Source organism: Nilaparvata lugens, chromosome 1, assembly GCF_014356525.2.
Source record: "Nilaparvata lugens isolate BPH chromosome 1, ASM1435652v1, whole genome shotgun sequence".
NCBI lineage: Eukaryota > Metazoa > Arthropoda > Insecta > Hemiptera > Delphacidae > Nilaparvata > Nilaparvata lugens.
In genome coordinates this window covers 69884651-69912451 of record NC_052504.1, presented here as the reverse complement: position 1 = coordinate 69912451, position 27801 = coordinate 69884651, and the positions used below count along the sequence as shown (strand labels likewise).

The 27801-nt window shown below is 33.7% G+C and overlaps 1 protein-coding gene across 1 annotated transcript in view; it reads right to left on the bottom strand.

Annotated features, from left to right (window-relative positions):
* The window catches only part of LOC111052811 (dynein beta chain, ciliary), a 124720-nt gene that overhangs the window by 70089 nt on the left and 26830 nt on the right, over positions 1-27801 (bottom strand). The window contains exons 10-24 of the mRNA XM_039441609.1: positions 27050-27334; positions 26644-26754; positions 25960-26114; positions 25212-25407; positions 24424-24560; positions 23910-24028; positions 23279-23474; positions 22053-22217; positions 20453-20675; positions 19757-19834; positions 18995-19183; positions 17661-17830; positions 16557-16779; positions 11600-11766; positions 7861-8026 (exon numbers count right to left, since the gene is read on the bottom strand). Coding sequence (XP_039297543.1) covers positions 7861-8026; positions 11600-11766; positions 16557-16779; positions 17661-17830; positions 18995-19183; positions 19757-19834; positions 20453-20675; positions 22053-22217; positions 23279-23474; positions 23910-24028; positions 24424-24560; positions 25212-25407; positions 25960-26114; positions 26644-26754; positions 27050-27334 — 2580 coding nt within the window. The remainder of the gene's footprint in view (positions 1-7860; positions 8027-11599; positions 11767-16556; positions 16780-17660; positions 17831-18994; positions 19184-19756; positions 19835-20452; positions 20676-22052; positions 22218-23278; positions 23475-23909; positions 24029-24423; positions 24561-25211; positions 25408-25959; positions 26115-26643; positions 26755-27049; positions 27335-27801) is intronic.

Genomic DNA, 27801 nt, shown 5'->3' with positions numbered 1-27801 from the left:
AAAAATATATTATAAACTTAAATTATATCACAGAATGCACTAAACTTAGTCTCAAGGAATATAATACATGCAAAATGAGTTTTAATCCTCAGAGATGAAATTAGTATATCCTAAAAATGTAATCTGTTGAACTTGCGAAGATAATAAATAAAATAATTACTGTACAGATGAGCTGGCAATCATCGAATTGAGGTTGGCCTCCCTGAATTCATTGATAGAATAGAAGGGGTTGGAGATCAACCATGACTTCAACCTTCTATTGAAAGTCACAAGGGGCAGGCTTCTTATTTCGTTAGGTAGGTATAGCATATTAAAAAACGTAATACCAGATGAGGGAAAGCTTCTACTTGTTCGCTCCAATCTGACTCTTAACTGGAATATATTCTGGTTACTCCTTGTTACATGACCATGAATTTCATAAGCTAAAGTGAATGAATCTAGATTTTTCTTCACAAACGTCAGCACTCATATATATAGAGATTGAAAACTGTCATCACTTTCAACCGGATGAACAGTGGCTTACAATGATCAATACTTCCAGCCCTCACCACAACCCTAACCGCTCGCTTCTGCAGCAACAGGACCCTATCCACACTGGTTGCATGTCCCCATAGGATTGTTCCATAGGCTATATGGCTCTGAAAAAAGGCAAAGTATGCCTGGCGCACAAAAGTGTCAGGCACACAATCCACAAGCCTCCTCAACAAGAACACAACCCAACTGAGCCTGATGCATAGTTGATCTATATGAGTCTCCCACGTCAACTTACTGTCCAGGGAAAAACAGTTTCACAGTATCTGTGGTGGAATTCTGGGGATTTAGACTAAAGTCTAGCTCCTGAGTCTTATCATTATTGAGGGCAAGTCTATTTGCACTAAACCACTGGGAAGCACTATCATACAGCTCTCTAACAACCAACTTGGCAAACTCGATACTATCATGCTCAGCAAAAATCGACGTATCATCAGCAAACAGAAGAACGCCACCATTCACTGAGTAATAAAGGTCATTTATTGAAATAAGAAAGAGCAAAGGCCCCAGAACTGACCCTTGTGGGACTCCGTAGTGTAAAGGAGCAGAGCCTGACAATAATTCTCCATTCCAGTCCACAACCTGGAACCTATTACCGAGATAAGATTTCAACAAATTAATAGCAATGACCCCTAGACCATACCTCTCCAGCTTTTTCATCAATAAATCATGCGAAACACAGTCAAAGGCACGTGTCAAGTCACACATCAAAAGTGAGGATGATTTTTTATCTTAAGCATCTTGGATTGATTATATAAGAGTATAAACGGCCAACACAGTGGACTTTCCCTTCCTAAAGCCAAACTGAGCAGGAACCAGTAGATTATTGGTCTCGAAATACTTATAAAGCTGGACACATAATACTGTTTCATAAATTTTGGCAAATACTGGAATAATGGAAATGAATCTATAATTACATACATTGTCTACAGCACCTTTTTTGTGGACAGGGACCGTTCGTGAAACCTTGAGCTCATTCGAGAAGACACTCTGGTCTATACACTTATTAATTAGACAAGCAAGTATTGGGTACAGAGGAACAATGATCTGTTTCAGAAAAGCAACACTCATAACATATATATATTTTGCCTTTGAGGTGCTAAACCCATTCACAATATTGAAATATCATCACCTGTAACATGACTCCATTTCAAATTAATTTCTATGGCTGGGATTTTTTGAAGAGTGGTGAATGCATCACTTGGATCATTAGGTATATTGTTAACAATACCCTCCACAGATGTAACATAAAACTTATTGAACTCATCAGCAGTTGCAAATCCTGAATTAGTTCCTTTAGATTTTGGCTTTTGTGAATTTATAAGCTCCCAGGCAGCTTTACATGGGTTTTGAGCCTCTACAATGAACCATGCATTGGCACTTTTCTTAGCCTCCCGCAATCTAAATCGGTATTCCTTCTTAAGTCTAGTAGCTAACTATAATAGATAAGGCCTACTCCCAGCTAAATCACCAACCATCAAATCCATGTCTCTCATTTGGGCTAGTTCATGAGTGAACCAATCCTTCACCTGTGGAGTGGAGTTCCCTCTCTTACAAACCTGTCAAAAACCCCTTAGCCTCATTCTTATTGGAAAGAAACGTTCAAAGCCTTCCTGAAACTTCTGAAAGAAATAATTGTAGCCTATGTTTGCCTGCATAGTGGAGACCAAATCATGCCAGACACCACCACATGCCACCAAATATTCACAAAATAGCCTGACTGCACCATCACTGAACACTCTGTGAGGGATCCTCTTACCAAGATTACTTATATTTTCCTCAATACCGGACCCAAACGCAGCTTCCATAAAAATATGTTTATGTATTACTGTTTATTGTTTTTGAAGGGACGGATTCAAGGATCCAAAGGTTCAAAGAACCCTACACGTCAACCGAAGCTTATTGTGTTCCCAAGTAATATGTTAAGCACACCAATACCTATGTCCTTTACAAGAACCAGGGGTTTTCCCTATACTAACATTCCATTCATCACCTGGTTGCAATCCTTGTCGCAATCCAGTGTGATATGCTAGGCAGTCTCTTCAGACTGATTAGTCCTCGAGACCTACGTGAGTTCCACTCCTGGCCATTTTGTAGGTCCTTCCGATGAGAGAGGGGACGCCAAACTGCCTCTAGGGGGGCCCGGTGCCTGGCCACCTTCGACTCAGCCTCTTGACCCACATTTGTACCTGGAGTTTCACCCATCTCTGGTCTCTTGAGTTTTTCTTTTTGCCCCTCCGAAACTCTGAAGGGTCAAAAGCCTCACCTCTTCCCCAAGAAGTTTTGCCTGAATGGCCGCCCTTCTTTGAGAAGTGGTGAGTCCTGGCCTCTCCACCCACAAACCTACGTGAGTTCCACTCCTGGCTTTTTTTGTAGGACCTTCCGCTGAGAGAGGGAACGCCAAACTGCCTCTAGGGCGCCGGCGCCCGGCCAACCTCGACTCAACCTCTTGACCCACATTGGCCTGGAGTTTCACCCATCTCTGGTCTCTTGGGTTTATCTTTTCGCCCCTCCGAAACTGCCCTGATGGGGCAGATCCAGTAGATTTGAAGGCAAGGCAACTTCTGGAGTTGCCTTGAGGTCCATTTTAGTCGCCTCCTACGACAAGCATGGATGCTGTGGATGTATTCTGGTTTTCAACACATTCTTGAGTACGATGATCGACTCAAAGCTTCCCCAACCCACAGGGGGCATGTTTATGTAAGAAAATTGTCAAGGGATGCATTGCCCCTTGAAGGTTTTAAGTATGGCACCAATAGATTTAGACTTCTCAACAAATTCTAAAATCTTGCAGTTGTAGCAGAATCACTGAGCAAATCAATATTATGGTCTGTACCAATCACAATAGACAAACACATATCACTGAGAAAAGCAACACACAACTCAAGCCGCTCAAGAAAAACATTCAATATCACCACATGGTGAGCGGTACATACTTATCATAAGTGACAATCCAGGGATAAGTACCTTAGCAAATTCAGCATGCTTCTCCAAAAAAAAACTCCTTCAGGTCCGGGGTATCCACCGACTGCACCATACTTGCACGCACAAACACAGCCACGCCACCACCTGAGGATTCCCTGGAGAAATGAGCTACCCTTTTGAGATCACCCAGAGTGCTATAGTACGTGATTTCGTCATTAACCAGCCAATGCTCGCAAATGCACAATATATCAATTTTATTCAACAAGCAAAGCAACTCAAGCTCACTCATCTTATTCCTCATGCATTGAACATTGACAGAGCAGAATTTTAATTCTTAATAATAAAAACTACGAAGAATTTTTGATTTTCCTTGATAGTATAGCTTTCAAATTTGATGTTCTCGTGCTGACCGAGACATGGATGTGTGAGGATGATTATGTACATTGTTTGGATGGATATTTGGCATATCAAACTACTACTAAATACAACCAAAACGATGGTATAATAGTATACGTAAATTCGGAGTTGTCTTCATCGTGTAATGAGGTGGAAGTGGGGGATTGCGTTGTCTCAACTTGAAGTGCGATAAAGAAACTCCTTTTTCTTCTTCATGTATAGATCATTTATTTGTTAGACACCCAGATACTAATTCTCTTTTCCAGCAGTATTGAAATCCGATATCACGGATCACTACGCAATAGGCATCACCATAAAGCATAATAAAAATAACAATAGCTCTCATATTCAAAACTCCAAATTCAAGAAAATTGATAATGAAAAATTCTTTAAACTTCTGGCCGAACAGTCATGGGATGAAGTAATCTCTTCACAGGATCCTAATTTTTGTGCTGAGAAATTCATGGAGCATATAGCTCTGCTCCATCAGACCTGCTCTACAACTATAAATAGATGTAATAATAGTAATAAATTCAAAAAATTAAAGCCATGGATCACAAATGGGCTTATCAGATCCATAGAAAAAAGAAATAGATTAAGCAGATTAATTAAAAGTCAGCCCTTCAACCCCAATCTCATTCATCAATATAATGAGTATCGCAGAATGTTAAGTAAATTTAAAAAAAAAAACAAAAAAGAATATTTCAAAAGGAAACTATTAGATTCAAAAAATAACCCCAAAAATTTTTGGAAAACAATCAACGAGATATCAGGGTCTAGCAACAAAACTGCTTCTTTTCCTATTCATGATTACACAAAATGTAACAATAGCGACAACAATCCCAAGTCTGCGTTAGATATAGCAAATGAATATAACGATTACTTTTCTAATGTTGGAGCCAGGCTAGCTGATGAGATTAAGCAAAGAAACCAGAGACTTAGAGCTCCAGTCCGCCCTGTTTGTCCTCCTGTCCAGCAATTCATCTTAAGAGAAGTGTCAGAGCAGGAGGTTAGACAGTGTGTGGCGGAAATGCGCGGAGGTTCTGCTCCTGGCTGCGATGATGTATCGGGTTATTTGTTGAAAAATGGCATAGATTTTATTACTATTCTACTTTGTCATATTATTAACTGTAGTTTCAATTCAGGTATTTTCCCCAATATTTTCAAATTGGCTAAGGTTATTCCTCTATACAAGTCAGGTGATAAGGGAGATAAAAATAATTACCGTCCAATATCTTTACTGAGTGTATTTTCAAAAGTTATTGAAAAATGCTACAAAAACCAACTGTCTCAATATTTAAAATAAACAAATTATTATCTGATTGCCAGTTTGGATTCAGGAACGACTGCAACTCTTCCAACTGCTTCTATCAGCTGAGTGACTACTTGAGAAAAGGCATAAATAATAACAAATATATCCTTTTGCTGTTTGTTGACCTGGCAAAAGCTTTCGATTCTATCGATCGCGCAATATTGCTTTATAAATTGAAAAATATTGGGATAATTGGCGCTTCGCATGATTGGATCGGAAGCTACTTGTCGGGTCGCAAACAAATAGTAAACATAAATAGTCCATTCGGTTATAGTAGCAATGGTAACATTGAAATTAATAGTAATAATATAAATAACAACAATACAAATTCTGTCAATTATTGACACTATTATAGTGAGGTGCGAAGTATCGATTTTGGGGTTGTCCAAGGAAGCACACTTGGGCCAATCTTATTCCTTATATACATCAATGACATTATCAAATCTGATATATTGGGTAGAATGCTACTGTTTGCTGATGACACTGCAGTCTATTTTGAGGCAGACAGCTGGATGGAAGTCTACGAGAAGGCATCCAGAGACTTAATTACACTCAAAAATTGGTTTGACGACAACATTCTTAGTATGAATGCGAAGAAGACCAAAATTCTTCCAATATTCCTTCATAAAAACCGCGCCCCTCCGGATAATTTACTGCTAAAACTACATTGTTGTGGTCAGGTGTGTAATGATGACTGTGATTGCCAGGTGATTGAATCGGTCAACGAGTTCAAATACCTGGGTATAATCATTGATAATAATTTATCTTGGCATCCACACATTTTCTACTTGAAAAAAAATTACGGAAATTGATTTTTGTTTTTTCAAAACTGAAGGGCATTCTTAACACGAAGGAATTGAGGACAGTGTATCACGCACTTGTGCAGTCAATCCTTACCTATGGAATTATTGTCTGGGGAGGTGCGTGTGATACTAAGATTGCAGAACTTTCAGTGTCTCAGAAAGCTATTATCAAAGCCGGATTGGGCCTGGAAAGAACATATTCTTCCGAACGTTTATTTGTTTATTTTAATGTTCTAACTATTAAGAAGCTTTATGTTAAATTTGTCTTAATGTATGCGTTCAAGATTAAAATGAACTTAAATATTCCAGCACAACAAGAACATAGGACTAGAAGCGGACATCTTCTGCATCCCAATTTAGAGAGAAATTCGCGAGCTGTTTGCGACAGAAATGTCTCTTATGTAATTAATATGCTTCTGCGGAATGCTCCCCCCCACATAAGTCATCCAGGTCCTTGTACTGTAATAAAATACAAGAAAGTGCTACATGAATGGTTGGCATCTTTGAATGACTATCAGTGTGGTAGATTGATCAAATCAATGTATGTGTAACGCCTTGGAATTTATTCACTCATGTGTGTGCGTAGTGTGTGTGTGTGTGTGTGTGTGTGTGTGTGTGTGTGTGTGTGTGTGTGCGTGTGTGTTTCCCTTCCCGTGCGAATGTTGATAGTTGAGCTTGAATATTAAAATTAAATAAGTATTTTTATCTTTTATTTGAATAGTTTTGATATTGTATTGTGCAATACTATTAAATATTGGTAGCTATCTATAATAGTAATATTACTTCTCTGTATCATAGATAAGTTATCTGTGTAAATTAAATTTCAATATACGTATGCGAACTCTTACTCACGAACAGACCGACAGGTCCATGTGAGTACAGTTTCAATTATTTTGTGAAATAGTTTAAACATAGATATAATTTTCTTTAAATTAGTACATTTACTTATGTTTTATAAGTCTTTTTTTTGTGAAACAATAAACAATAAATCAAAAAATCAATTCAATTTCTTACCATACTGATTCTCTGAAGCCTGTACATCTCTCCTTCTGTTCTCACTGGGCACAATCAGGGGTACGCTGATTAGGTTTGAAAAATCAGGGACTATATCTGTTTAAAGTTTTGGTTTTCCAGTTTGACTAAGAAGTATAGGTATTGGTAGGCCAATTAGTTGTGCATCCAGGCTGAAGTTGTTGACCATACTATGATCATATTCAACCTCATTGTCATGAGCTAACAGTTTAAATTCAATTCTCCATTTCAATGTCCGGAAGACAAAGCGTCCAGACAGGTAAGAGCTACACCTATAGTACCCTCAGAGCCTGCAATGTTTATTATTTCAACTATACGCAAATCATTAATTATTGATGATCTCTTATTCAAAGTGGGAAGAGAAAGTGATATTATTGTATTGACAATAATATGGCTTATTTTACAATATAGACTATCTACGCAATCTACGCATTTTGGGAAAAGTAAGGTAAAAGTTACAGTACGTACCTATATAAATAGAAAACTTTATAATAGAAAATAATTTTACTTTTGAATTAAATATAGTATAGAATGAAGATATGTATTAATAATAGAATGGAATGAAGTACCTATTTAATCATACAGGTATATAATGAGTTGAATTAATGAATCACCACTTCAAATATTATTTCAAAAATAATGAATCTAGATGAAACAGAATGAATTAGAAATTGGTACATAATATTTATATACGGTACCGTATGACATTATAAGGAAAGAAATTTGATAAAAAACCATAATCTTTTCTCGAAAAATTCTATATGAGAAGTTTCAGAATCGGAACTTGAAGTTTGAAATCGCAACGTGAATATTTGTGATACAATAATACTATTGTGATACAATTTGTGATAAAACACCTACCTTCAGCATGCGAAGCTCTTTACGACATTGCCTGAGCAATTTGAAATCTGGAACATTGACTTCGAATAGAGAAGCCGATTCTTGTATCCTCTGCATCTCTTTCTCATAGCTTCTAATTTTTCCACCAACATTATCCATTTTTACATAGGGTTCTTCACACTTATACCTGAAAAAGATATCACTTCGAATGAATGCTCTATAGGAGCAGAATAGTTATTTGTGCAACTAGTGCGCAAAGTGACAGTTTGCTGCACCGAAAGAAACGTTTACGCCCGAGCCGTAGGCGAGGGCGGAATGGCTTCTTGAGTGCAGCAGAGGAACTTTGCTCATGTATTTCACATTAAAATTTTCCTACAGTTACCATTGAATATGAAAAATGAATAATTATGGGTAAAATGATAGCTGAAATCCATCAAATGTTTGTGTGTGTGATGCTGTTATTAATAACAATCTTAATTCATTTAAAAATTAATAATCCAATTGAAGTTGAAAATTCTCAGCCAAAATTCTCATTTTTATTCATTCAAGAATCAGAAAAAATACAGATAGAACAAAAAATTCACATTCAGCATATACGCCAGCAGCTTGTTGGCTGAACCGAGCTGCAAAATGGCTGAACACAACAAGATGGCTGAACCGACAAGCGCGCGACCTAGCGGGAAGAATCGTACCTAAGTTTATTCATCCAGCTAAAAATTACTGAAACACGATTCAAAAATTTAGACTTTTGCTCAAATTACCGAGAAAAATGCTCAATGTAAACTGAGAAATATTTATAAAAATAACATAGACAACAGAGAATATTTATTGTAGTATTGTTATGTTTTTTATTATTTCTATTTATATGAATATCGAACGGTAATCATTTAACCTCAAAATTCGAATTTTATAGAATGTATATTTGCTACTTTTCTCATTTCTTGCAGTTGAAATAATAATAAATATTATTGATAATTATTATCAATAGAAAAGAACTATTATTTATTATTAAATGATGAGAATTCGTAAATGATGATTATTTAATTATGATTTAGATGAACATCATTCTTGTTTTGGATTTCTAGATTGGGATTTTATCATAAATGTAGGGTAGCCATTGAAATGATTCTCATCTAAATCTAACCACAGTCATTGTTACCAACTTAATTTTTGTTTTCGTGCACTAATCCTCCATTTAACCCACCAACTATTTTGATTTGCCATGTTGCAAATCTGGAGTGCAGAAAAAATTTTTTCGCCCCACTTGGATGTAATGAGCTGGTTTACGTGCGTCATATGGAGGCCGAAAGTGATTGTTTTCTGACCAGGCCGGTAAAATTTTTACGGCCCTAGGGCTGTAAAATAACCTTGAAGTCAGCTGATTCTGATTTGATGTGAACGTGTTTACAAAATAGTTTATGAAACGGAATCAGTTTATGCTTCTAGAATTGAATAAAGTTTTTGCAATAAGATACTATAATTTTATTTCGATGAATGGAATACAAATGAGATATTATAAACTATTAAAATTCAATTTTCAGAGTATAATAGAATCTAACCTCAAACCTCCTAGTTACAGCGTTTATCACGGAACATGGTGGATAAACGGAATCATTTTATGCTTCTAGAATTCAATAAAGTATTCTGCAATAATATACTATCATTTTATTTGGATGAATAAAATACAGATAAGATATATATTATAAACTATTCAAATAATTCGATTTTCAGAGTAGGATAGAACTTCTAACCTAAACTTCCGTTGACATTCAGATTGACCAAATTTCAAGTGTGCTAAAACAGCTGATCAAAAACTTTTCATTATTTGTGTTTATCATTCAATAATTAAAACATTTATAATAATATCATCTTATTGTCATTTGAAAGAATAAAAAGTATAAACTCAACCTCTTACATAATCTTTTAGACAAATCATAATAAAAAATAAAAATACTTGGACAATTTCTTGATATTCAGATTACCTCAGATTTGCTAGAGCTATGACCTTCCACTTTTGCTTTCGGAAGTGCTTATAATAGACAATTATTCTCATATGTATATTGTTTAATGATTTCTGCTAACGGTTGCACATTGCACTCACTTCGGATTGTTTCATTTTTATGTGATATAGTCTTGAGTATCCTTGAATGCTGCGCAGAAACCTCAATATTGATATAAATATAAAATAAAGAAGTCAATAACTTCTGTAAATAGATTTTGTAATTGACAAGTCGCCAGTCGAATGAGTAATACTCAAATTTGATGTAACGTGGCAATTTGTAAGAAAAATAATAAAAAATATAAATCTAAATTTCCACCAACATTAACAATTTTCACATAGGGTTCTTCACACTTATGCCTAAAAAATATTAAATTGAATCGATCAATTCGAGCTGCAGGAAAATGCGTGATAAGTTATTCCTAATCTTTATAAAAAATATTTTACATGCAGTGACAAGATAACTGTGTAGTTTTCTTTCATATTTCATTCACCCTGATCTTCATGATTCAACAAGAGAGCTGTGTATAGTTTGTTTTCATATTTCAATCCACCCCGATCTTTATGACTCAACAAGCGTTATCTTTAGAATAATCAATGATTGTGGTGATAGAACTGACTTGAGGAATGGAGACTTCCTGAAGACCTCCCTAAATGAGTAATACTCAAATTTGATGTAACGTGGCAATTTGTAAAAAGAATACAAAATAAAAATCTTATTTTCACATAGGGTTCTTCACACTTATGCCTAAAAAATATTAAATTGAATCGATCAATTCGAGCTGCAGGAAAATGCGTGATAAGTTATTCCTAATCTTTATAAAAAATATTTTACATGCAGTGACAAGATAACTGTGTAGTTTTCTTTCATATTTCATTCACCCTGATCTTCATGATTCAACAAGAGAGCTGTGTATAGTTTGTTTTCATATTTCAATCCACCCCGATCTTTATGACTCAACAAGCGTTATCTTTAGAATAATCAATGATTGTGGTGATAGAACTGACTTGAGGAATGGAGACTTCCTGAAGACCTCCCTAAATGAGTAATACTCAAATTTTATGTAACGTGGCAATTTGTAAGAAAAATAATAAAAAATATAAATCTAAATTTCCACCAACATTAACAATTTTCACATAGGGTTCTTCACACTTATGCCTAAAAAATATTAATTTGAATCGATCAATCAAGCTGCAGGAGAATTCATGATAAGTTATTCCTTCTTCTTCTTTCAGCTCAATCTATTGATTGGTTGACAGCCTTTCATCTAAATCTGTCCATTGCTACTATCTTCCATTGTACATAGCTCATAGCACCCAGATCGTTCGTCATTTTTCTTAAAAACTGTAGCCGGGGTCTCCCACGACCACCACGACCACCTTTATCAATCAACTGTACCTTCCAGAATACTTGACGTGAATGCGTCGTGTCTTATTGTGTGTTCAATCCAAGAATGTCGTCTGTCCCTGAGAAAATTCAGAAGAGATCTCTTTTCCACCGCCTTCTGGAATACCCCTTCATTCGTAACGCTGTCAGTCCATTTTATAAGTTATTCCTTATCTTGATAAAAAAATATTTTACATGCAGAGACAAGAGAGCTGTGTAGTTTGCTTTCATATTCCATTCCACCCTGATATTCATGATTATACAACAAGAGAACTGTTTAGTATGCTTTCATATTTCATTCCACCCCAATCTTCATGATTCAACAAACAAGCAGTATCCTAAGAATAATCAACAATTGTGGTGATAGAACTGACTTGAGGAATGGCGACCTCCTGAAGACCTCCCTGTACTGGTTCTGTGTGACGTCGAATGCGGCGATCTTGTCGCGGATGGCCGTCACTTCGGCAGCCTGCAGCGGAGCCACCTGTTGCTTCACCATTATTGCTATCTTTTTTGTATTGTTCCATTGCTCCGGCAACTCCTGCAAACAACAATAATTAGATATTGTGCTTGATGAAAAGTAAGTGCAGTGTAAATAATGGGATAAGTTTTAAACAAAAATGAGATATGCTTGATGAATAGTAACTAGTATTCAATAATGGGATAAATTTTAACAACAATTCATAGGTACCTATATAAACAACAATAATTATCGATATATTAGATATGATTGATGGAGAGCAACTGCAGTATTCAATAATGGGATAAACTATTAATTTACAGAGACTATAATTTTTTTAGTAGGCCTACTGTACACTGCATGGATAAAATATTAATTTACAGAGACTATAAATTTTTTAGTACCGTATACGTATACTGCATTGTCTCAACTACGTGGAGACATTTGTTGGTGCGGCCAAATATCAACTTAGATATAGATGGCCCTGGAAGTAAGTAAGTATACTGTATTATTTAATAATTCAATAATGGGGACAATCGATAAACATTATAATATTTTCTATTAGTACCGCGTTTACAAATCTTCAAGATACTTTATTACTCATGTCGCCCTACATAAATTACAAAGAAGTTACATCAATCATAATTTTATGATAAAAAATGATGAAGACAAGAAATTAAATAAAATATTGAATTTTCGATCAGTGTATAACAAACTCTGTGCATCAGTCTAACAGTGCATAGCTATATAATACTATAATAAATATGTGTTGTCAATTTTGAAATGAATGATGCTAATAATTGATAAGAACAAATGAAAGAGGTTTTAAAAAAGGAGAGTTGTTCAAGTAAAACTTCAATTTCCAAAATTGCCAATCTTCAACTGGCAAAAAAAATTGAGTAAATCAAAAAGATTTCCACAAGATGTTTGCAGAGCTAACAATCAAAACATCATGATAACATTTGTGAAAGGTTAATACAAAATTTAATCGTTATAGGATAGAGAGTGAAAATTTCTTACATAAATTCTCAAAAGTGTTGTCCAATTAATAATAATAATAATGAATAAATAATAGAATATTAATAATTATAATAAAAATCATTATTATAGCGAAATAATGAATAAATAAGGAACTGTTGTAAGGCATATGCTACTTGGTTTTACATTATGTTCTATAGATGATGCGTACATAAGCTTATGGCTTAAGCGATGGTAATGGAATTAGGTGTTGAAGTTGAAATGATCAAACTTCCATGACCCCGTGAAAGATTCGAACCCACGAACTTACTGGAAGTACTAACCAACAATAGGTTGCGGCGCATTATAGTCCCAACAGTGTAGTTGATATGACCCCGGCGCTATAGTCCCCTTGGCTAGACTGGCCATCAATTTCGAAGGTTATTTATCTATTTATTTCATTCACACAGTCACTAAATGATTGGGAGAGAACCAAAGGATAAACCCAAAACGGTTTCTCTCCTTTGATTGCATTAACTAGAGAAAAAAGGAAATAAATGGGCTTTTTCAAGTGACTCGTTGCTCACTTCATTATGACAAACAAATTAATAAGAAGTTTAATTTCAAGCTTATTGAAACTGAAAGCTTCTAAATCTGAATTCTTAAAATCAAAGTTCAAATCTGACAATTAATCAACATACAAAACGACCACGACCAAACATCTCACCTGTAGTAGAACGTTGACTTCCTCTGGTAGTTCCTGATCGTACATTTTGAGTAAGTTGATGGTTGCTCTGATCGGTTCGAACATTTCATCGGTTGCCGCTTGGCGATCTTTGACATGCATGAGGAAGCCCATCACATTCACCAGTGCTTCGTAGTTGCCCTCCTCAATCGGCTGCAGGAGACCCTGGTCGGCTTGATGAATGAACTCATTCAGATCTGTCAAACTAATATCAACACTCTTTTACAATAAAAATTACTCAAAAACATGATTATCTGACTAGAGACTGGGTGAATATTAAATTTGGCCAAGCATCCATAGATTTCTCTATCCTCTACTGAATTATATTTACTTTTGAATTGTAGGAATTGACATTTCTTACTATTTATTGTTAATTGCCTTTGCTTCAAGAATTGGACAATTGACTGTACTCCAGTAAAAGCATTTATTTCTAGACTATCTAATAAATAATTGTTAAAGATAAGCGATGTGTCATCAGCAAACAACAGAGCTCTGTGATCTTTTAACTCTTTTGGTAATTGGTTCACATACAACAGAAACAGTAAGGGACCCAGAATTGAGCCTTGAGGTACTCCAGCCTGGACCTCCAGTTTTTGAGATTTAATTTTTACTATTTCATTCCCATCCACCTTGGTAAGCTCAACACACTGGTTTCTACCTATGAGATATGATTCAAACCATTTTAGTTCTATACCATTCACACCTACAGTTTTTAGTATTTCCAATAATATTCTATGGTTCACACAATCAAAAGCTTTGGATAAATCAAGAAATATTGCGGCTGCCTTCTCACCTGAATCTATTATATCTATTAGTCTTTCAACAAGGGATACTATTGCAGTCTTAGTAGATTTCCCTTTCTGGAACCCATGCTGTTCATCACATATGAAATTAATTTCTTCCAGGTGCATCAATAGCCTATTTAAAACTACTCTTTCAAAAATTTTACTTATTACATTTAGAATACTAATGGGTCTATAATTTTCAACTCTTTCAGAATCACCGCTCTTGAAAATTGGCAAAATTTTTCCTTGTTTCAGATCATCAGGGAAAATACCCTGCTCTAGTGAAGTATTAAGGAGATGCAATAAAGGGTCCAGTAATTCATTTTCACATTCTTTTAAAATTTTGCTTGAGACCCCATCCAATCCTACTGTTTTTTTGTTATTCAAATTTTTATTATTCTTGACAACTCATCTCTTGATAATGGATGAAATTTAAATACCTTTTCAATTGGCTCAGCATTTAATGTAGTTGTATTATAAGTATTAGTGTTCAGTGACTTTTGGAGATTATATGCAACCTGTTGATAATACTTATTGAAAAAGTTACAAATGTCTATACTATCATCCATATAATTTCCATGTTCATCGATTATCCTAGGGACATTAGTAACTGTATCTTTTTGAGCTGCTCTCCTATTTCTATTAATTACCTCCCAAACAGCAGAGTTAAAATTGGTACTAGTTGTTAATATTTCAGCTGTTTTCTTACACTTAGCTTTCCTCACTTCTTTTGCATAGTTTTTCTTTAGACATTTGTATTTGACTTCACTCGGAACATCCCTCACTAATTTAAATTCCTCATAAGCTTCCCTAACAATATTTCTTTGAGTAAGAATATCTTCAGTTATCCATTCATCTACTTTGTTTAATTTACTTTTTACTTTGACTTTTTTTATTGGACAGCATACACTAATGTGAAATCTTAGAGTATCAATGAATTGCTTATATTTGTAATTTAGGTTACAACTGTTATAAACACTACTCCAATTTTCTTGAAGCAGTTCCTGCTTCAAACAATTTATATTTCCTAGCTCATATTGCTGAATTTCTTTCACAAAAGTTTTTTTTCTGCTTGGATTCTGGCCCTGCAACTTAACATCTAAAATTTGATAGTTATGATCTGATAGATCTGAGCTACCTAACCTGACATTACAACCTTCTATATTTGTGAGGATATTATCAATAATTGTCTGTGAAGTTCGAGTTACTCTTGTATATTCGTGGACCTTAATTTCTAAATTATTCATATTAATAATATCTCTAATATCCTCTGTCATTTTATCCTGCCTGGCAAAATCGGTATTGAAATCTCCTACTACTATAACATTTGTGAAACGAGCGGTTGTAATTTCCAAAAGTGTATGGAGCAGCTCACAAAATTTTTGCCAGTCTCCATTTGGTGACCTATAGATACCTAACACTGCTACCTCAAATCGATCATCAATTTTTAACCTTAGTCCCGTCACCTCTAAATCCATCTCAACAGAAAATCTCTTAACAAAATCCAGTTCATAAGTTTGGGTATGTTTAGCATTGCTAGTGAATATACATACACCACCACTTCTATGAGCTATTCTACAAAATTCTGATCTCAGTGAATAGCCTGGAATCCTAACTTGATTTATTTCCTTTATTTTTAAGCCATGCTCTGTGAAAATAACAATGTCAGGATCCTCCTGTTTAAGAAATACTTCTAATCTGTCAATTTTTTTGCGAAGATACTGAATATTTTGATGATAAATACTAAAAACCTTACCATCTTGTGCTACTCTATCTCTAGCATTTGTAGCTATTTCCCTTTCCCTGTTTTGAGCCAATTTACTAAAAAATCGTTATTTGTTTTTTTGACTGTTTTTAAACCAGAGGATTGCAAACGGCTTTCAATCAGCTCTGCCAATATATTACAAAAGATTACTTTGCCAGATCGATTTAGATGCAACCCATGATTAGTGAAGTTATGTCTTTTCAGCCTTTCATTTAGAAAACAAATCCCCAGTTGTTTAGAATATTCTTATTTTTTAGGCTGTTGATTGTATTATGGATTGATTTGTTTGTCGAATTGATTGCTTCATTTAATTCTGGCCTATCAAACCTATTAGGAATAGTACTTATTATTAAGTTTGTTTTTTTGCTGAGTGGCACAATTTCCTTGATTTTTTCTGTTACTTGAGGAAGATGATTCAAGTTAGGTTCATTTATATTATTTGAGCCACCTAGTACAATTAGATAGTCATTTTCATCAAAGTCTTTAGTTTGCTCCCTAGCTGACTCTACAACTGCATTAATTGATGCACTTGGCTTGAAAAAACATTGGACATCAAATTTATTTTTTAATCTTTTATCAAGGAGATCACTGCAATCACGTCCATGACCAAACATCTCACCTGTAGTAGAACGTTGACTTCCTCTGGTAGTTCCTGATCGTACATTTTGAGTAAGTTGATGGTTGCTCTGATCGGTTCGAACATTTCATCGGTTGCCGCTTGGCGATCTTTGACATGCATGAGGAAGCCCATCACATTCACCAGTGCTTCGTAGTTGCCCTCCTCAATCGGCTGCAGGAGACCCTGGTCGGCTTGATGAATGAACTCATTCAGATCTGTCAAACTAATATCAACACTCTTTTACAATAAAAATTACTCAAAAACATGATTATCTGACTAGAGACTGGGTGAATATTAAATTTGGCCAAGCATCCATAGATTTACTAATGAAGATTATTAGACGTGAAGTTTTCAAGTAGGAAACGATTTTTAATGAAACATGCACCATTTGTACATGAAACAAAATTTCCAAACTTGAGATTTATCAATTACTTGAGTTCCAGTGATTATAGATAGAAAATCAACCCTTAGTGAATAAATATGTAAAAAAGTAGTAAAGCTAGTTAAAAATTTTCTCAGTTGAATTAAATTTAATATAGATAAATAAATTTTATTGATAGATCTTGATCATTTTCTTGACCGTTACTTCATAGAAACATCTTTCTAATTGGAGAGAATAAAAATAAAAGAACAGCTTGTCAAGAAGGCATTAAGTAATTCGAATGAAATTGTGAAATCTTATATTATTTGTTTTAATCAGCAAAGAATTAGAAATAGGTTGAGGCATAAGGATTTTGACCAGTATTTGGTAGTAAACTACTTTTTATGCACTTTAGCCATTACATTTTCAAGCATCTAGATCTTAATTGAGAGGCATGCATTCTATGATAATAATAAAATGCATGAGTGAAATTCTATGAGCCACAATGATCACAATTTATTTAATGAGTGGGGTAGGAAAATTTATTTGCAAGAAAGCTGAAAATTAATGAAAGAAATGTAAAAAAGAAGAGAAAATGGAAGGTAATAAACATTTAAGTTTAGGAAAGTAACAAGTTGAGTTTGATTAATAAAAATGATTCAACCATAGTCTGGAAGTTTTTTATAATTTCCAAGCAAAGTGTATGCCCAAAGCGAGAAACTACTTCCATTAAATTATCAAACCTTATAGTGACATGTTCTATCAAGTGTTTTTTGAACATTTGACCCCACTTGCATACTGTATTTAACAGAGCTTGTTTGAATGGCCGTATATCAATTTGAAACCATGAATTGAAAACCTGTATGTTATCGAGCTCTTCAATTTCAGTATAGAGACTCTCAAAATTATCAATCTAGAAAAGAAATATAAATTAAGGCTTACTTTCTCAGTGCTCTCCTCATTATGATAAATAAGTAATTGTTAAATCAGTGTGACACGTCAACATACATTTACTGATTTCCGACTTGTCACTAATAAGACGCTATATTGTCACTTATAAGCAATGCTCATTAAGAAGGCAAATGAAACAGTCTTATACAAACGATGAGTTGTAAAATGCAAGATTAAGTTTTTTTTACTATATTTTATTTTTGAAGCAGCCACAGAAAATTACATTTTATTAAAATTATTGTAGAAGCTACATTTAGGGTCGATTTATCCAAATTTGCTTTAACTATTGAACCCGTTTAATAAAGGTATGGTCATCTATTTTTCATTATAATGTGCTTCAAAATTAATTAAATTAATTATGTGTTTTACTAGAGTTTAATTCAACTTTTTTGGAGAAAGCGACTAAACGCAGTTTAGTATCAACTTACATAAGTTCGGATATGACATCATATATGGAATACTCTAGTATTACACAAGTTACAATATGACATCATATGGAATACTCTAAATCAAAACTGATGATCTAATTGAATATCATTTCCTAATTACAATTTTCCATTAGAGTACAATAAATTATTATTATTTTATAATTAAAAAGTTCTAATCTTTCCCATTCTACTCTAAAATCTAGAATCAATAAGCATTCACGAGTCCTTCTTTAGTACTTTTACAAAATTATTCAATAAGCATGTCATAAAACATTTCATTCATTGAAAAAACGTATAGTTTCATTTTTGTCACATCCACATTTATTAGACTTGTACACAGGACAGCAGTTTCGTGTTGAGACCAACACACCTTCATCTGTAGTGAAGCACTACCTCCGTAAACAAAGCCGTAGTGCATTGGTGTGAAGTCAGCACAGGTAGGGCTCCTACACCAATAGATATAGATCAGCTGAAATCAACTAATTTTTATTGGTGTAGGAGCCCTACCTGTGCTGACGTCACACGAATGCACTACGGCTTTGTTTACAGAGGTAGTGAGTGAAGTCTAATAAATTTGGATGTGACAAAAATAAAATTGTGTTTTTTCAATTATGGAAATTCACAATATAAATACTTATTCAACATATATTATTAATATTCGATAATAAATTTACAAAGATTGGTCATTCAAAACTGACCTGTTCTTTGAAATCCGCCATTGTAGGAGCTTTTGGAACTGGTGGCTCAAGGATTTCACCGATAGCCATTCCCTCCAACTCATCAATGGTCAGTTGCCTTCCATATTCGAGGAACTGACTCATGTAAACGTCTCTGTCATCCAGCCATATATACGAATACACTTCGAATCCTCCACAAAACTCATTTGCCTGAAAATAGAAGCAAATTTAATGCATACTGATGAGTGATTTATGCATGCATATAATTTTTTGTGGGTGCTTATCATAAACATGCAAAAATATATGGCAGAAATCGTAATCTATGTGACACTATGTGAAAACCAAAATAATATTGTAATAGGTCTGTGGTGTAATGATTACCGATCAGCATCTAATTTCAAGAAAGATTAAATGATTTATAATAGCAAATATATGAAATAATAATGGGAAAATTATATTTTCAGGGATAAGAGTCATCCGGAATTGGTATTTATTATTTATTGAGTGGTATTAAGTTTTAAATAATATACTAATCCATTTAGGATTTTTGCTCTTCATTTATATTTAATCGTTTTATAATAATTATTGATTAATTCTAATACGAACTTTAAATGCCGACAATTCTACAAAGGAACTTGTTTAGAATTTGAACAGTCAAGAATTCTGCCACTGAGTTACTTTCTTACTTCTTACCAGGTACAGTACAGAAACGTACACGTGGGAAGTAATAACATTATATTATAGCACTAATATTTATTTAGGTATTTCATATTATTCACTTACTTCATTCAATACTTTCTCCACACTATCCATGATATCCTGTTTCATTTCATTTATGACTTCGTGGTTTTCAATTTCATGCTGAAAGTATGAGTGCGATATTATAGATATTAAAAATGAACGGTTGAACGAATTATCAGATGAATTATCAGTAGAAACAACTTGTTGCTGTTGTAATAATTTTGGCGTTTCAAATAGAAATTCAATGCATAAATGATAGAAATTGGATGGGGAAGTTATGAATTCTAATGTACGAGAGTAACGGGAATCATCACTGCAAGAGTAATGCAATTTATTTTCTTGTAGCGAACGGAACTGCGGAACTGTTACAGACTGAATTATAAATCGAGTTCCACAATCAGACTATTAATCACAAAGGAGTATCTTACAGTAGCAATTGTAAGATGAAGGAAGAATAAGGCATTGGAAGTTCTGAAATTAATTTACTTGCCCTAAACATTCTATGAAAATATGACATGTCTTATATAATATTCTAGTATTAGTATAGATTATAAATATAGTAGTTTTGCGAAGAGACATATTATGCCCTATGGCATGAAAAACCATATTATTGACAAACCAATAACCTGAGCAAAATATGAATTATATTAATCATCACATCTGTATTTATTAAAACAGTTATTTGATATTTTCATTATCGCAAAAATATCATGGATAGAAAATTAATATATTTCATACCAAGTAATTAGAATTCGGTGATTGTTCGTTGATACAATCAATTAATCCAGCCATTTGGATAACATCATTGATTAGGCCTTGAATGAGGCCCCAGAAACCTTCTTCACATCCCACATCAAGCGATGGAACGAAAACCATGTCTGGTTCTTGTAGCTCCATTTGGGCTTCGAAAAGAGGAGCCAAATTATTCACTGAATCCATGTGCTCTGCTATGTAGCCTAAACTGTAACAAAAACAAAACGGATAAGTATTTTTGTGTTCTTTTCAAAGTTGTCATCTTAAATAGAACTGTTGGTTCAACAATAATCAACAATAATTGAATTTTAATTATTATAAAATTATCTTATTCATTGAATTAATTATTGATGAATTAAAATGAATAAAAATTATAAATATAATAATACTGAGGGTGATGACTACATATGCTCTTAGGCTTTTGCGTGGGTAATGAGTGAGAGGAATGATGATGAGAGATGACGACTACTTTTTAGGTAGTCGGGACCGACGGCTTATCTTCTCCTCTGAAAGACGGGGTGGCCGTATCTATGTGATTGTGCTGTGGTCAAAAATGTTTGCCCCGGTCGAGATTCGAACTCGGGTTCTCTTGATTATTAGACCGGCGCGTTATCACTTATTATTGTATTACTATTTTTTTTTATAAATTCACGTATTTTGCAAACTTTATTGAAGACAAGCTGGAAGCATGACAAATTGAAAACTAGACAAACTGAAAACTTGACGTAATGAAATCTTGAAGAATTGAAAATAGGCCTATAACCATCCTCGGTAAATCAATAATCTATATGCAAAATTTCAAGTTAATTAGTTCAGTAGTTCAGACGTGATGATGCGTCATTCATGAATTTCATATCCCGTACATGTATAAGCCAATTCATTCCTTTATTATCATAGATAGATGATGCATGGATTGCAAACTCATTCTAGTATTTCAACTATTGTTATAGTTACCACAGGATTATCGTTATAGATTGCGGGAGGCTACTAAGGAAAACGCCAATGCAAAGTTCATTGCAATGGCTCAAAATTCATGTAGGGCTGCCTTGAGTCTTATAAATTCACATAAGCTTAAATCACAAGGAGGTGACACGAGTTACGCAACTGCCAGTGAATTCAAACAGTTAAGCCAGTTACACACACATTGATTTTTGGACGTTCGATTTCTTGCCGTCCTTATGAATTCTACCAGATTAAGCGGAACTTGTCAAACATCATCTGATCAATCTAAAAGAATTTATAAGGACCGCAAATCGATGTATGTGTAACTAACTTTAGTCTATATCACATCTGTGGAAAGTATTGTGGAAAATATTCTAAATAATATTGCAACTGTACTCCTAAGATGGGGGTGCAGTACACTGCAACCCAGTTTCTCAATGAAGCCCTCTTTGATATTGGGTAACAACTGAAACTCGTATTGTGTATAGTATCTTACTAATGTTTGAATGAACCTGTGGTAGTGACAAAAGTCATTGATATCCGTGTTATCAATCATAATGTTGAAATACTACAAATAAGTTGATACATCTCATTAGAGTTGCGTTATCGTTGATGAAAATGTTCATGATGAGAACTATCTCACCTGCATCCGACAGTACGGAATAAGCCATCAGATATTATTCCATCGATATAATTTATATAGTCCGTCCAACAGTCAGAATTAGTATCGCCAGTTTGTGAGAAGAGTGTTCGATTTTCTTGTAGAAGTCTGTGAATTTCCTCTCCAGCGGCAGCAATATCTGCGTTCCTGATAATAATGTGGGGAAATGATTAAAAATATAGTATTTAGTGAAGGAGACGCACCCTACGCTGAGAGGCAGAAGGGTTTGATAGAGAAGAAGAAGAAGAAGAAGTGAAGGAGACTAGTCACTTATTGTATCTTAATACAATTGATAATTATTATAAATATCTAATTCAAATCTCCGTGCGCCAAGAAATGTAGTTCAGGGGAAGAAAAATTTAAAATATTTACATATTGTCAAACTATAAAAAAGTCATAATATACGGTACCAGAGGGGTTCTTGTTGCAAGTAGTCATTCTATAAAAAATTGTTAAGATGTTTTCTTGTCTTCAAGTCTTGAATTTGATGCTTATATTTTCAATCTATCTGGAAGGATTTTCCTCCAAGATTGATTGATTGAGTACTTTATTTATGTAGATTACAATATATACTGGCTTATACACTTATATACAATAGCTTACAATACAGCAAAATTATAGATGAATTTACATAATATAGACTAAGAAAATAATTATTGAACTGTATATGATATGAAAAAAGCAATTTGGAATAACTATAGATAATATTGTTATGCATCTACATAAATTAGCGGAGCTTAGGACATATCCCACTAACTCTCTACCAAGATAGGAGGACGATAAATAAAAATCTAGTTTGACTTTCTATTTTTTCCATGTACAGTATTTTGATTACATTCTTTTTTCAATCTCATATATTTTTCAACAATTGTTTGTTCATCTATGGGCTGTATCTTTATAATCGCTAGAAAATGATATCCACTTACATTTGTAAGTTTCTGAAAAGAAGTTGGGTAACCAATCGAATTTTTGAGCAGCCAATAGAAATTTGAGTATTCAATAGGAATATTATAGGTAACCTATTAGGATTGGGTGTCTTATAGAAATCAATAAATCTGATGGTTCCAGAATTTTTTAGTGAGTTTAGTTACAGAAAAAAGAAGAACAAGTGTTCTCTCCCCCGTGGTTTAGTTAATCATGAACCGTTATACACTACCAAGTTAATTACATGAGAGACAAAATAAATAATTACGAAGTGTTCTAATTACCTTTTACTAATACGTTCAGCTCGTTCCTCGATTGCTAGCAATGCATCTTTCTTCGAATCCTTCCTCTCGAAAACGGGACTTTTCGCCCAAGTCATCATGATACCTCTCATGTGGTTGACATTTTCTTGCGTTTTATGAAGACCACTCTGTAAATTATCCACTAGGCTGTGAAGCGTGGATATGTACTCCCATAGCTCTGAAATTTCAATAATCTAATTTCAGTCACTTCATTACAATTCGAAGTAGAATGAATTCCAGTTTGTTAATTCAGAAACTAAATACATTTTTGGAAAATTTCATTTTCTAAAGCGAATATAACATAATTAGAATAATACCTCCTGCGATGAACAATGGTGTAATTATTCCACTATGAATATTTATTATGAATATCTCTACTAATACGGTATCCCAACTTGGGCGTATGTGAATAATGATTTAGTAGTTAATAAACAACTTTATTTAAGTTGATAATAAAGGGTGATCAGCTTTGAAATGGGATTGCTTTTTACAGTGGGTGAAAATGAGTTCCAAATATCTGGAATTTGTTAGAATAGCACTAATATACAATACATTTTCGATGATTACTATCTACATTAATTATTCATTTATTTATATTATAGATGAGACTCACCAGGTGAAGTCCAATCGAGATCGGTCTGCCCTTGTTTGATCAAACGATCGATTTCGTTCACTTGGTCCCTAACTAGTTGAAATTCGACTTCTCTACTGTCTTTACGCACTCGATTATACCTGTTCAAGAAAGAAACTGACATTAGATTCATCAATTCCTTCAAATATTTTTTTTTCAAATGCCTATAAGATTCAATTCCAATTCCTTGAAATATAGATTTTTTCATTTGATAGTACTAAATATTGAATTAGGTAACTTCACAATAATTACTCATCACAATAAACATAACAATTGGTGAATACTGTTGAATATTGACTGTTGCTGTGTAATTGAAAAATGTGAAAGTGACACATAACCTAGCTACATTTGGTCTATTGTATAAATTAGAGCTGGAGCCGTTTTCGGCTTAAGCCTGTGGTACCCTTTTGAGTTGTGCAATTCTGAATGATTGAATAAATATCCAGGATCTGTGCAAAAGTATCGAAATTTAGAATAAGACCAATTAGTGACTCACCAATCAACAGTTATACTGAGTTGTATCGTATATTTTCTGTACATTTCAGCATCCTCATACAGTTTTAGAGCTTCTTCTGGGATGCCATCAACCTCAGACAGCTTCAAATAGCGCACTTCTCGCAATAACATAGTTAACTGAAACATGAAAATACATCTAGTTTGATAGTTTCATAAGTGATATAAATTGTCCTATAACAGATGTATCATAAAGCCATAAATAAATATTGTTCCAGTTGAATCTGTGAATGGATCTGTGAAGCATAGCCCAACATTTTGTGAGAGCTCCAGAAATCTGAATAATCTGCTTTATAACTGCTAATGAGTCTATCCTCATGTTTATTTCCTAAAAAGTAAAGAGTTGCTGCTTTGCGGATTTCACAGTTTAGTTCTAAAGAAATCATTTTCTGCTCCGGTTCTACTTTATTACAGCTAAGCTTCGTGATAAGTGTGATAAGATCCACAATTTTCAAAGCCATGTCACAAACTTTTCAAGTTTTTCAATCATTGGTTTTTCATCTTATTATTGGAGCTTATATTTTTTATAGATTTGAATGATATTGAGAATAGCTCCAGCCATGGCACGAATTGGGGAAACACTATTTTCACCTCGGATGTGATCAATATAAAAATTGATGAAGATTAAAATTAATCAACCAGCATTTTCAAGAAATATGTTGAATGCAATCAACTTCTAAATTCTTTTTACTTGAAATTACAATGTAGATTTTGAACTAGTTGAAAACGAAAATTGTCAACCTTAATTGTTATTTGTCAACTACCATCTACCTGTGGATCGAAGTTCAATAACAACTGCGTTCTATTCTTCGAACGCGTCAAGACAGATTTCTTCAAGTTTTTTATGATCTGATCTGCAACTGTGTTCTGCCATTCATTGAATAATCGATCATCAAGCTCTTTCAATTTTGCAATTAATCTATCGTAGATTTCCAACACTTCCTGCGCTTCAGGACTTTTCACAATGCTATGGGAAAGATAATTAATTAATATTATGAAAAATCATTAATTTCATTCAAAGAAATTCTTAAAATGAAATATACAGTTTACTGAATTCATACAGTAAGTCTAGTATGTTTTGATAACAAATAGTATGTTCTTGGATGTTATCAAAAAATATAGTCCCGATGCCTTTTGATTGTTGAATGGATTTTCTCTTCTGGGATAAGTTGTTAATAAAATATAATTGAAAGCCAATTTCCACTTGCCGGTATAATACTAGTACAGGTATTGGTATCTGTGATTACGTCAGTAATCATTTCAATAGTTAATTGAGATCAACACATTCATCTAGTTGATTTTCAAAACTCAAGTAGGCTACATGAAAAACAGACTACATCGAAGCGTTATTGTGATCGAATTTGTCTACTATTCTCCACGTTAGCAGAAATAACTCATTTTTTAGACTTTGAACAAGGAATCAAAACTGAATTATACTATGATAGATAAGATAGTAGAGATTATGAATTATCGTGGAATATTTTCCAATACTAGAGAATGACAATGATTTATTACTGACGGATGATCGAGTGCTTTGAAGCATACAACAGGTGCAGTTATTCTCTGCCTCAGTCTGCTGCTCCATCGCAACGATCCAGCAACTGGAGGTTGATGAATGTCCACTGGTAAATTACCAGTGCTTTCGAATATAGCCATATGCTCATTGAAAATCTCCTAGTAACAAGAAAAACGAACAGTACATTAAAATTACTGTAATTTATTATTCAACTGAAATATTTATTAGCCTAAATTGAATATACAGTTTAAACTATAAAATTGAATAAAATATATCGTTGAAAAATTGTAAACAAAATTTTAATAAGATAACAGCACTTAAAATGTTATGCTCAAGACATTTTAATACCTAGACTGATTGAATATACTGTAGAATTCCTATATTATATTCATTCTTCAAAATGTAATTGATCATAATTTGAAACATTTTCCCATTTAAATGCCATGAATGTAACATGAAGAGAAGCCATCCCCCAGTACATTGTATTTTTAAAGATGGAGTAAGAGCTGCATAAGTTACCGTATATAATATTATAAACAATACTGTTTAGCAACTATATCGTTTTTAAACAAACTACACGCTGTTAATACAAATTGTGATGTATTTATTGTAGTATAAAAACTGTAATTTGATAACAGGTTTCAAGAGAATAAAATATTGAAAATTATACTTTAGGCCTATAATTACCTCAGCAACTTTGAGTTCACTTTGAAGCATCAAAACGATAAGTCGATATTTTCCAGTGAATTCTTCTTTGATTAATGGACGCTCCAAAACAGATCCAACTATTTCAATCAACTGCAAAAGTATTGATCTTAATAATAAATGCATCTTACAGGCAACATTTTTTCACATAGAAGAGCAAATGAAACAAAATAGATTTAAGCTTTCTATTCGTTACATTTTTGATGTACAGTAGTATAGACTATAGAGTATTCATACTATATTAATTTTACTATTATACTAGGGTACTGTAAAGAGTATACTATATACATATCGAACATGATACGAATAATGAAAACTTTGCCCAAAATTTAGCATTGATGAAGTATGACATAGACAAAAATAGTTGTTAACCAAATATTGTATTTACCTTGAAAATACTTTCTAAATTGCTGCAGTCATCAAATGCTTGGCATAATATAGAAGCCAAACGCCTGTCCAAGTCTTGAATATTTGATTGAAATTGCTGATAATCTTCAATGAATGTTGTGTCCTCAGGATCGAGTACATCGTGAGTTTTACTTGAAAATACTGTGAAATGATCATTGAACTCTCTTGATACACCAATTATTCTGGCACTCAATGTCCTTCCTTTCAGTCCTCCGATTTCGACTCTCTCCAACTTCAAAAATTCCAACACTGTGTCAAAGAACCACTGTGAAGCAAAATATCAAATCAGATCGAGATACCGTAACAAATCAATTCAGTCGATGTAATTATTTACAAGTGAGATTCATTTACAAGTTCAAAAGGGCAACAGTATCGTAGTATTTAGAATAGAATAATTCATGAAAAATTCTAATGTCCCAAGTTACTTGAAGTAAAATTACCAAGTAATATTAATATTTTTACAATATTGAATACTTATATCGAAAGTACGAGTTCAATATAACCCAATAATTCAAAATATGTACGAAAATTAAAATTTAAAACTTGGGGATGCTGATAGAAGTATAAATAACAATCTATTGAGTAAATAAAACACATTGAAACAACAATTTAAGTGGTATGCTCATATAGCTGCTAGCTCTGCAAACTTACTGATAGTAAACTCATTGAAGTGGTGGGAAATTCAAGAATTATTCAATCTCCATTACTATTACTGAATGTTTTCTCAAATTG